The sequence below is a fragment of the Lissotriton vulgaris genome, chromosome 9 (genome assembly GCF_964263255.1).
Source record: "Lissotriton vulgaris chromosome 9, aLisVul1.2, whole genome shotgun sequence".
Taxonomy (NCBI): Eukaryota; Metazoa; Chordata; class Amphibia; order Caudata; family Salamandridae; genus Lissotriton; species Lissotriton vulgaris.
Genome location: NC_141697.1, coordinates 332,161,107 through 332,173,872, shown reverse-complemented (window position 1 = coordinate 332,173,872; position 12,766 = coordinate 332,161,107). Strand labels below are relative to the sequence as shown.

Here is a 12,766-nt window from a genome sequence, read left to right as displayed (position 1 = left end):
ACCTTGAGCCATGCTGGATGCCATTGGCTTTCTTCCTTCTGAGAACTGTACTCACACACACACAGAGGGACAACACATTGACTGGTCATGCTGGTGTTTGTGTGTGTCTGTCTGCCTCGGTCTCTACCACTAGCTTGGCTGGCTGACACTCCCGAGTGTTTGGAGCTGTGCTGCATCCTTCTTGTTTCAAGAGCTAGAGATGCTCAGTTCCACACCCTCGAGTGATGGATGTCCTGTGCTGGTATTCTCTTCAGCGAACTAGTTGCTGGTAGCTGGTGAGCTGCCAGCAGCACCCACCATACTCTTAGGAGACCCCAGCTTTACATTGACCCTTGCTTTGCTGCTTAAATAATATTGCTTTTGCCTGTGCTTTTCATTGAGATTTACATATATATATATATATGGTGGACTCCATGTGACCTACTTTGATATAGGATTTTATTAAATATTTGTACTGTGCACCGTGTATTAATTTATAGGAGTAGTTTTATTGAGAAGTGTGCACCATGGTAAGGGGTGTCCTCTGTGGTATTATTCCCAGGTATCATAGGCACATCCCCAGGGATTCTTGCAAGCAGAAATGAGGAAGTCATATAAAATGGTGCCTGGTTTGACCCACAAATCCTACAAGGAGAGGGCTCCAGTGTAAATGTGAACCTCTTCTAACACCTTTCAAACAGAAATGCACACAGATCGTACCATATTAACATTTTCTTAAAAGTACCAAATTACATTTTTGTAATTTCCAACATTAATACATAATATAAATCTGCTTTAAAAAGGATCGTAGAAACAACAAGTGATGGACCGAATGTGGATCAATGTCACACATTCCCCCAGTCAAAAGATCTGGGCCCAAATCCATCGTTTTTTTGCACTCCACACCACCCTGGGTTAGACAATGGCGATATGCAAATCAGCTCTGACCCTGTTGCCCCATGGGAACAGTCCAGTCCGAACTACAAAAGCCATGTCCTTCCCAGAACGGAATCAAGCATCCGAGGACCGGACCGGTTTCGAGGTAACACCTCTCATCAGCCCGGCTAGCTTGACTCCAAGTGGTGTGGAGTGCCTGGGACCCACGTCTGGGCATCCCCAGCGCACTTAGGGCGGCGATTGCAAAAACAACAAGTGATGGACCGAATGTGGATCAATGTCACACATTCCCCCAGTCAAAAGATCTGGGCCCAAATCCATCGTTTTTTTGCACTCCACACCACCCTGGGTTAGACAATGGCGATATGCAAATCAGCTCTGACCCTGTTGCCCCATGGGAACAGTACAGTCCGAACTACAAAAGCCATGTCCTTCCCAGAACGGAATCAAGCATCCGAGGACCGGACCGGTTTCGAGGTAACACCTCTCATCAGCCCGGCTAGCTTGACTCCAAGTGGTGTGGAGTGCCTGGGACTCACGTCTGGGCATCCCCAGCGCACTTAGGGCGGCGATTGCAAAAACAACAAGTGATGGACCGAATGTGGATCAATGTCACACATTCCCCCAGTCAAAAGATCTGGGCCCAAATCCATCGTTTTTTTGCACTCCACACCACCCTGGGTTAGACAATGGCGATATGCAAATCAGCTCTGACCCTGTTGCCCCATGGGAACAGTCCAGTCCGAACTACAAAAGCCATGTCCTTCCCAGAACGGAATCAAGCATCCGAGGACCGGACCGGTTTCGAGGTAACACCTCTCATCAGCCCGGCTAGCTTGACTCCAAGTGGTGTGGAGTGCCTGGGACCCACGTCTGGGCATCCCCAGCGCACTTAGGGCGGCGATTGCAAAAACAACAAGTGATGGACCGAATGTGGATCAATGTCACACATTCCCCCAGTCAAAAGATCTGGGCCCAAATCCATCGTTTTTTTGCACTCCACACCACTCCCTGAGTGTACTGGGGTAGCTCAGACGTGGGTCCCAGAGCCTCCACACCACTGGAGTCAAGCTAGCCGGGCTGATGAGAGGTGTTACCTCGAAACCGGTCCGGTCCTCGGATGCTTGATTCCGGTCTGGGAAAGATATGGCTGTTGTAGTTCGGACTGGACTGTTCCCATGGGGCACAGGGTCAGAGCTGATTTGCATAAAGCCATTATCTGACCCAGGGTGGTGTGGAGTGCAAAAAACGATGGATTTAGGCCCAGATCCTTGTACTGGGGTGAATGTAAGACATTGATCTACATTCTGTCCATCCAATTGTTTTTTGTAAGTTTCTCCCTGAGTGTACTGGGGTAGCTCAGACGTGGGTCCCAGAGCCTCCACACCACTGGAGTCAAGCTAGCCGGGCTGATGAGAGGTGTTACCTCGAAACCGGTCCGGTCCTCGGATGCTTGATTCCGGTCTGGGAAAGATATGGCTGTTGTAGTTCGGACTGGACTGTTCCCATGGGGCACAGGGTCAGAGCTGATTTGCATAAAGCCATTATCTGACCCAGGGTGGTGTGGAGTGCAGAAAACGATGGATTTAGGCCCAGATCCTTGTACTGGGGTGAATGTAAGACATTGATCTACATTCTGTCCATCAAATTGTTTTTTGTAAGTTTCTTAAAAAGGATCGTGGCAGCAGCAGAAGAAATGTAACTCTGATTATTGAGTTTGCGGCATGCCAACTATAGGTGCCCTGACCAATCTCGGGATTCTTTACAACACCTCAAATTTTCCCTCTAGTCACATATATTTTTAAAGGACAAATTATATATCAAAGAACAAGCCCCCAAAAAATCAATTGGATAGGAGAGCCCCTTGCATCTGTCAAGGAGCGTATCTCCCATTGGGAAGCCAGCACACATTTGTATACCCATTTATTTGAAGATTCTTGAATTTGTGGCATGCCCCTGCGTTTCATCCCGCTAGAGGGCAGTGGTGAAGGTGAATTTATGGGAGACAGTTACTGAAAGCAGGCGGTATTGAATGTATCTATGCAGAAAAGGGGCTCCTACAATCTACATGCGCTGCAGGAAATCTTCTCTGAAATTCTTAGGCACTCTGATGCCACTTCTAGGCGCTATAGGATTGCATATTGGCCCATGGCAAGGGGGCGGGTTATACCGAGGAGGTAGCTGTGTTCAGACCACATAACCTGTCGCTAAATGCTGATTGTTACAGGAGCACCGTGATGGTCTTCAAGGACAAGCACAATGAAGAGGGGCTTTTGCCAAAGTGAAGTTCTCGTAGCATCAGATAGGGTATCTGATGGCCAACACACAACAATTTCCCAGAATCAGCCAATCATTTTATTGTTTTCCACTGCAACTTCCTTCACGTTTTTCTAACTTTAGGAGGGAAAGGCTAGCAGTTGCAAGCTTCTGTAACCTTTGATACAGGATACTGATAGGAATGTGCCGCCATGAGGACAATGTGAAAAATCAATACAAACATGTTTAAAAAAATGCAATCTTCTATTTTTCATGAAATGTTTGAAGTGGAAGAGAGGGACACGTGTTTCGTTGTTACTTTTTGTGGAGTACTCATGCCAATGCATCCACATAAAGTAACTTGTATCCATCTTTCGCATGAAGGGTGCCAGAGAGCTGCCAGGAGGGGTAAAGATGGCGACTGCGCAGTGATAATTTTGAGCTGCTAAATTGGGAATTGAGAGAGAGAGAGAGAGATGTTTTGTTGAAATAAAAAAAATGACTTGATGAATGTGGTATTCTGTGGGCCAATCAATCCCCCAGAGTGTTTTGGGTGGGACTTCTCCCCTTCAGAAGAGCCCACTTTACTCGCTGGGGAAGACGGCTCTTGGACCGCTCCACTCCACGCGTTGCGAGCTTGTTGCTGTGATCTGTGTGTATCTTGTGGTTGTCAGGTTTGAATCCCAGCAAGGCAGGCTCAGTCTTTCATTATGTGAGAGTGATACAATGAGTAACCATGGGGGGGGGGGGAATGAACTAATATTTCTAGTATTAAGGGAAGTCACTCTGTTCTTCACATTAGCCAGACATTTCTGTTGCCTTGAGCCAACACACCCTCACAACTCCGCCCCAACCCCGTATTCTCACTTGTAATCGTAAAGGTTTGTGCATTTGGTGTGTAAACATTCTTCTCTCATTTGCGCGGCCATTTATCCGTTTCTTTGATTGCCTTTGTGAAGTGCCTGTTTTAAAATGTATTGTCAGTGCATTTTATGTTTCACTCGTTATGACTTGTTACAGTGCTTTCGTGCCATTATATGTATATTGAAAAAAATGTTTGTGTGTCACTCCATGTTCTTTTTGTCGTGCACATCAAACAACTTGTACGAGTGCCATTCAGTATGGGGAGGGGGGGGGGGGGGGGGGGGGCAAGGCACTTAAGACTCGGATGCTCCAGCCTGGGGTCCGGCCCGGCCCGAGGTCAGCTGGGAATCTTGGGATATAAGAGAACCGAGCCGAGCCGTTCTAGCTTCTGTTTATTCTGCATCCTTCTCTGCGCGGTAGCAACATTCTCCGAGAACCCAAGGGTGCGGGGAGGGGGTGGGGGTGGCTTTCTGTGAATTCTCCGGCTTGCCAACCTATAATGCGATTGTTATGACGAGTCTGAGTTTCGTCCTCGGTTCATTCACTCTGTGCTCTTTCCTTCCTTCCTTGTCCTGTCAGACGGCGGTGCCTTGCTTCAGCGTTGCCAGCTTCGGCTGCCCCCTGGTGGTCACCATGAGGCCGGTGCCTGAGGATAAACTGGACGCGGCTGTGGGAGCAACGCACCCCATGCAGACGGCTCACGGCGCACCCGTGCACATCGGCAGCCCTGGTAAGGACCACATCGCGCTGCTCCTGCTGGCAGAGGACTTTGTGCCACAGGCTGCAGCTTCAAGGCGCTGTCATTAAAATAACATAAAAAAAGGCTCAGCAACCCCAATCAAACCGGCTAGTTGCAGGTTGCACAGACATCCCAATAATTAGTCGCTAAACCCACTGAGCTATCTTCAAAACGTTGGGGTTGCTTGAGCGGGGATCTCAAGGCCGGAATAGATCGAAGAAGCTGTCATGCAACAAAAGCCACTCAGTTGAAACCTCCTGAGAGAAACCCATACAAGCTACCCGAGGACCGCCAGATCAGCGCGGACTCGATCACCCCATAGAAACGAATCTAATAGTGCCAGTGAGATACATTGAGAGTGTCTGTGAAGATCTCTGTTCAACCTTATTGTCACAAGTTTCAGTATGTGCAGGGCTGACTCAACCTTTCATCCTTTCAAGCAAATGAAACGAGTAACCTGAATTGTGTAATATTTGAGTAGTGGCGTACAAGAAAGTACTAGTATAGATTGCTTAGTGCCTGCAGAGACATGGGTTCAGCATTTTTGCAAAATTTATAGCGATGATAACCTGGAGAACGTGGAGAACTCTGTGGGACACATCGTTCCCGGATTAGTAGGTGGCCCGCTTGTTTTTAATACAGACGAGGTCCATAAAGCCATCACCTCGACATCAGGAGGAAAAGCACCCGGTCCGACGGTGTACCGGCTGACCTCTACAAGGCAGATCCCAAATTTTGGACTATGGTTTCAACCCATGTTCTTAATGCAGCCTGTAAGTTTGGTTTTCCACAGTCATGGGCAAAGGCGGTGATCATCCCCATTTTAAAAAAAGGTACCAGGGATGACCCAGCATGTTACAGGCCAATCTCGCTCCTTGATTCTTCGGCAAAAGAATAAGCGCATAACAGCTTGGCTTGATAGTGCAAATATTGTATCGGACCTGCAGTATAGGTTTAGACGGGGAGAGAGACCTTGGACCATTGCCTTAACCTCCACCTGGTGATCGGAAAGTATACCGTCGCCAGGGGGGAATCTGCACTTGGCCTTCATGGACCTCTCCTCCGCCTTTGATCTAGTTAATAGATCCAAGCTATGGCTGGTCCTTTAAGAAGCGGGGCTAGACGCCGATCTGATACTTTTTCTGGTGACTGCTCACGATAACACCAGGGCGGCAGTCTGCTTTAATAAAGACGGCAGTCTGACTGATTCTTGGGTGGCCAAAAGAGGGGTGCGCATATTGGCGCCTCTGTTATTCACTCTTTATATTAACAAACTAGGGCATTCCCTGACAAATTGTTGCAAAGATATACCGAGAGCAGGCGCAAAAATGATCCCGGCACTTTTATATGTTGATGACGCGGTTTTAATATCCAGAACCGCAAGAGGGCTGCAATTGTTATTAAACTGTTTTATAGATTTTATGGATTCTTTGGACTTGATTTCAAATTTTAAAAAATCACATGCAATTACTATGGGTTCTAGGAAGGTAGCTAAAGCTAAATTTTACTGTAATGGGACTGAGCTAACCAAGGTATTTACTTTCCCATACCTTGGGGTGCTCTTTGATGATCAACGCTCATGGTGTGCACAACGCACGCACAAAAAGAATGTTTTAGCTAGAGCAGCAGGGGCAACATTAGGCTTCACTAAACAAATAGGTTCGAAGCCGCTCCCTGCGATCTGAAAGATTTATTACTCTAAGTGCATCCCGATGACTACCTATGGTAGTGACATTTGGGGCTACAAGGACACAACAGAAATACAAGTGGCTGAAAATAATTTCATGCGTAAACTACTTTCTGTTCCTGCATCTACCCCAATTTTCAACGTACACGAGGAGTTGGGAGCTGGTTATAGCTCAGACTTGATTGCAGTTGCCCCACTTCCCTGCTGGATGAGAATTTGGGCTCAAACAACCCCAAACTTAAGCCAATTAATAATTCAGGATTGCTTAGTACTGGACAAGGCACTAAACATCCCATGGCTTAAATATATTAAAGTTCAAACGGAGAAGTTAGGTTGCCCTGAACTGTTTATGTTCCCTACCCCAGGTTGCCCTGAACAGTTTATGTTCCCTACCCCTTTGACTAAGCCCGCCGTTAGGGCAGTAAAGCTGACGTTTTTAGACAGATGTTAATGTTTAAGGGAGGAAAAGGAACTAATTAAGCCCTCGGTGAGAAAGTATGTCACACTGAGCCTGGGGCAGCAGATGCAACCATACTTGACCTACATAAACAAAGCTTACTCCAGTATTGAAGCTTTCATAGCTCCACATACCTGAATCATTTCCCCGCCGTCGAGATGGGAGTCTCCGGTACATAAAAAAGCAATGTTTCGCAGTATAGCTAACTGAAAAAGGCCTAGGCCCATTTCCCTTTTGCAACCCATAACCTTTGTTATGTAAAAAAGGACCAAACTTTTCTCTTAGCCAATCAGAGCCACTCACCCTCTAGAACCCTCCTGAGAGAACCTTTTGCCCCTCAGATTTTCTACCTGCACATTGTGCTAGGGCAGGGGTACTCATAGTACGGCCCGCGGGCCGCTGGCGGCCCGGCAAGCCTTCCCTGGCGGCCCGCGGACCTTTCAGAGATCGTACCCGAGTTTTAAAATTTTTTTTAAAGGCTGTCTGCAACCAGAGCTCGACTCAGAGACTCTGCTGCCTGTGGGGGCCGAGCGATATCCGCCGTAGTCCGAGTGGGGCTGCAGGGGCGCTGAGAGGTGAAAATAGCCTCATTAACATTCTAATGGTCTTTTAAAGACCTGTGAAATGCTTGGGTGCGGCTGTGTGCGCGCGCCTGGAAGCTGTCACAGCCCGGGAGGGAGGTTGGGGGGGGAGGGAGTAGTGTTTACTGTCAGCCACAAAGGCATTAGCTGCACTTCCTGCTGGCGTCTCTCCGAGCATCAGAACTCCTCCATAGGCTCTCTTCTTCCCATTGTAGGTCACCGTCATGTTGAATGAAGCAGATTCAATGTGTTGTCTGAGGGGCGTGCATCTGCTGAAGAGCGTTAGTTCAAGTGGATCGATCCGGTTTCAACTTTCATACTCTGCCAAATACGAGTTTCTCAACGGGTCCTCTGGTTAGATCCGACTTTAATCAGTTGCAATATTGTGCGTGCTGCAGTCATTTATTTCACTGCAAACTTTGAGGCAGAACCCTGCATCCTTATTTTACCTGGCCTATAGTTCACTAGTAATGGTAGCTATATAACACCTCAAACCCATACCCTAACCGCAATGTTTGGCTGTGCTGTCGGTTTCCACAGAAACTGTGTCTCCTCTTGTCTTAGCAATTGTCCAGTATCATAATAAGGACAGTTACACGCTACGCATATGAAACTGGCTGCACAGGACATGCACAGCCCTGCCCAGTGCTACTTGTTAGACTCAAGAGTACCTTTTGGAATATAACATTACAGAGCTCTGGCTGCCAACTATAACCTATGTGGGACTGTGTGCCCCTCAATCCAAGGCTTGCCCAGTGCCCGAGCTTGTCTGCGAGTCAGCTTACGGTGTTTGGCTCTTAATTAGGCAGCTGAGAAGAGATGTAAATGTTGGGGCCCCACATCCATCTGTTGTGGGCCTGGTCCCACTTGTGACAGAAAGGTCGTAAAGCCCCCACTGATGCTCGGCATCCTGATCTGATTCATTGATTGATGCTGGCAGAAGGTAGGATCCCGGTGACCCAGTGTGGGCAAAAGCTGGTAAAGGCCTCTGTGTATTAATAGCTCCCCTAACTTGCTATGGATGTTATTAATAAATTAAATGAATGCTTCATTCTGAGCTGGCTGCAGCCTGTAGTGTACTGAGTGTGAGAACCATGCACTCTCGCAGTATTACTCTGCTCTGTTTACAGCTGCCTGCTGTTAGTGCATTTTAGTTCAATTACTTTTTAGAGTTTCTTGTTGCTCAAATGGGTGTCATATTTCTGATATTTATATGTTTCTCTTGTCTTCATTGCTTGACTTTGCTTGCGAGAAAATGTCACTCATATTTATTGAAATGTCACTCAAAATTACACTGAAATTATAAAAATGTCACACATAGCATTCTGAAACCTTGGCAGCTATGCTCTCAGCGCCCCTGCAGACCTACTCTGACTACGGCAGAAATCACCCGGCCCCCACAGGCAGCAGAGTCTCTGAGTCGAGCTCTGGTTGCAGACAGCCTTTAAAAAAAAAAAGGAGGGAGACAGAGGGAGGGAGGGAGGGAGGGAGAGCGAGGGAGGGAGGGAGAGCGAGGAAGGGAAGGAGAGCGAGGGAGGGAGGGAGAGCGAGGAAGGGAAGGAGAGCGAAGGAGGGAAGGAGAGCGAGGGAGGGAAGGAGAGCGAGGGAGGGAATGCGAGGGAGGAAAAGCGAGGGAGGGAGGGAGACAGAGGGAGGAGAAGGGAGGTAGAGGGAGACAGAGGGAGGGAGTGCGAGAGGGAGGGAAAGAGAGGGAGAGGGAGGGAAAGGGAGGGAGAGCGAGGGAGAGGGACGTAGAGCAAGGGAGGGATGGAAAGGGAGGCAGACGGAGGGAGACAGAGGGAGTGAGGGAGACAGAGAGGGAGGGAGGGAGACAGAGAGAGGGAGGGAGACAGAGAGGGAGGGAGACAGAGAGAGGGAGGGAGACAGAGAGAGGGAGGGAGACAGAGGGAGGGAGGAAGACAGAGGGAGGGAGGAAGACAGAGGGAGGGAGGAAGACAGAGGGAGAGAGAGAGAGGGAGAGAGAGAGGGGGAGAGAGCGGAAGAGAGCGGAAGAGAGGAAGAGGGGGAGAGGGTGTAAGGGGGAGAGGGAGAGAGATGTGTGTCTATGCCGAGTCTGGTGGCTCAGTGGACGAAGGCGTCCGCTGCAGGGACCTATGATCAACCTTATGGTCACAGTTTTTTTGTTGCTCTAGCCCCGTCCCTTCCCCACTGACCCCGCCCCCACCGGTGCGGCCCTCGGACACAAACCACACTGTAAATGTGGCCCCGATAGAAAGTTTGTGAGTACCCATGTGCTAGGGAGTCTCCTTTGAGCTCTGCTCAAACTCTGGATTTCCAACTGGATAGAAGCTCCATTACCAGTCTATTTCTTGTGGATTTGAGAAGTTTATACTCATCTACATCCTTGAGAATGGCTGGAAAGGAGAAAAAGGGTCTTTTTAGAGCCTGTGTCACCTGCTCTGAAAAGAGACTCTACACCGATGACCCACATGAAGACTGTATATACTGTCTTTACCCGGACCACCAAGCAAAGGATTGCAAGGTATGTCGCACTTTCTCTAGTAAGACCCTTAGTGATCGTGAAGGACGTCTTTTAATTTGGCTTATCAAAAATCATTCAGGTCTATACCAATTATTGACCACATATGGAAAGAAGGATTACAGGTCATGACAACTCCAGCAACGGTTACACCGGTATTGGAGAGGCTGGACAAAAAGTATAAGGCGCCAGAGAACGCCCCGGCGTGTTTACTGGGCCATCCTAAACCGGACTCAATCGTCTCGCAGGCAGCGCAGCAAAAGTCAAAGAATCCAGCAGCACCTATTGCAGCGCCTCCGGACAGGGAGGGGCGACGTTTAGATAACGCAGGTAAACGATTCTCCTCCATGTCAGCGCTCCTGGTCAGAGCTGCTAATGCCCTAGCCATCCTGGGCAGATATGACAGACAGATGTGGTGCGATATAGCACCCTATGTCGACCTCCTCCCGGAAGACTCTAAGGAGGATTAAAAAGCATTCAATACAGCCTGAGTCAGCCCCTGGTCTTTCTTAATTTAACAGCAAGTTTTAAAAAGCTCAAGATAGAACACAAAGTGCGTGTGTCCGTTGCTCTCTGGAAAAATGACTGGGCAGTTTTAGCGTGACGCAGTTTTGACTCTTTTAAAATATTTACAAGGAATCTACGAGGATTTGTATTATGTAATATGTATATTTTATGATGGTTTTTAATCATCGAAATAAAAATTTACTGAACTGACTCTAAGCAGGAGGCGAAGAAAGTTCTGCAGGAAGGGGAGAGAACTTCGGCTGAAGTTATTGATTGCGCTATGGACATAGCTACCACGGCCTTTCGTTCCCTCAGAGGAGCAGCAGTTTTGAGGCGCCAGGGTTGGCTGAGGGCCACTTCCTTTAGGCCAGAGGTCCAAAATAAAATTCTGGACCTACCCTTTGATGGGGAGGATCTTTTTGGGCGCCTGGTGGATGAGACCATTCAAAGTATTAAAAAAGACACGGATACAGCGAAATCCTTGGGTGCGTAACAGTACCGGAAGGTGCCTTTTCGAGGCCCCCGTGGAAGAGGACAACCCTTGTATAGAGGGGGCTACCAGCAGGAAAGATACACATCCTACTCTTCCTCTTCGCAGCTCTATCGGCAGCAATATGGACAGAAACATTCGGGGGGGTACTTTAAGTCCACTCCCAGAGGACGAGGAGGTTGTTCTGGGAAAGATAATAATAAAAGACAATGACAACCTACACATTGCAGGTCCTTCCCCTCTTATCTTGTCAAATGTTCCCCTGGGTGGAAGAGGGACTTATTATTTACCAAAGTGGCAGAAGATAACATCGGACAAATGGGTCCTCCACATAATACAATTCGGACATACATTGGAATTCCTCCACTTTCCTCCTCCTTTGCCACCTACATATCAAGAAGCAAAACACCTATCTCAGATGCGTCGGGAGATTTGGGCAATGCTCTGAAAGGGAGCAATAGAACCGGTGCTGAACTCCCAAAGAGGACGAGGATTTTATTTCCGTTTCTTCTTGATCAGAAAAGATGCTCTCAGGTGTTGTCCAATCTTGGACCTAAGGTCCCTAAATGCCTATCTCAAGAAACAGTCATTCAGAATGGTGGCCCTGCAAAATATTCTGCTGCTCTTAAACCCAGATCAGATGACCTACCTAGATTTACAGGATGCATATTTTCATCTCCCCATCGATCCGTCCAACAGAAAGTTCCTTCGTTTTACAGTGGCTAAAGACCATTACCAATTCAAGGTGCTACCATTCGGCCTAAAATTTGCGCCGAGAATATTTTAAAAATGTCTGGCGCCAGTGGCGCCCTATCTAAGAAGACAAAAACACCAAATATTTCCATACCTGGATGACTGGTTGGTAAAGGCACCATCGCAGGAGGCAGCTCACGCTTCAACTGCAGCTTGCATGCAGTTGTTTGCAGACCTGGGCCTGACCTTAAACGTGGAAAAATCATCTCTACAGCCATCCAGGACGATCAAGTTTCTAGGTGCAAACCTGGATACATCACAAAACAAAGCATTCCCATCCATAGAGAGACAATTGGGACTTGTTTCTCTAGCCAAGGAATTCAGCAAAAGAAAGTCTTTCAGTCCGAAGATACAAATCGCTTCTGGGGACAATGTCTTCATGCATACCACTCACTCCCCTATGTCGCTTACGAATGCGGCCGTTACAAGAAGAGCTAGACTTTCAGTGGTGCCAAGCAAAGGGATCCTTCGAGGACAAGATAAAAATCACGCATCCAATGTTGCAGGCAGCAAAGTGATGGACTCGCAGGAACAACATTTCGGTGGGTCTCTCCTACCTGACCGAACCAGCTCCATTAGTAGTTACCACGGATGACTCTCTCGAAGGATGGGGAGCAGTCCTACAGAAGTTAATAGGTTAGCGGCCGATGGAACAAACAGGAACAACACCTTCACATAAACCTATTGGAATTAAGGACAATAGGATTGGCATTGTTGACCTTCCTGCCAAGAATAGAAGCGAGATCAGTGTTAGTGCAGACAGACACACAACTGCAATGCTCTACATAAACAAACAGGGAGGCACACGATCACTCTCTCTATCAAGAGAAGCTCAGAAAATATGGAAATGGGCGATAGATCACGGAGTGACTCTGAAGGCCATACATCTTCCAGGGGATCAAAATATAACAGCGGACACCCGCAGCAGGCAGAAGGCGACCTGTCACGAGTGGGAGCTAGATCAGGACATGCTGATGACCATCTTTGCCAAATGGGGAATACCAACGGTGGATCTGTTTGCCACAGCCCAGAACAAGAAATGCCGATTCTTTGCAA

At 48.0% G+C, this 12,766-nt stretch overlaps 1 protein-coding gene across 6 annotated transcripts in view; it reads left to right on the top strand.

Moving 5' to 3' along the window:
* Window positions 1–12,766, top strand: part of DGLUCY (D-glutamate cyclase) — a 279,618-nt gene that overhangs the window by 127,755 nt on the left and 139,097 nt on the right. For all 6 annotated transcript variants that reach the window (XM_086937659.1, XM_086937657.1, XM_086937656.1 and 3 more), the window contains exon 5: window positions 4,576–4,726. In XM_086937659.1, the coding sequence (XP_086793785.1) occupies window positions 4,576–4,726 (151 nt within the window). The remainder of the gene's footprint in view (window positions 1–4,575; window positions 4,727–12,766) is intronic.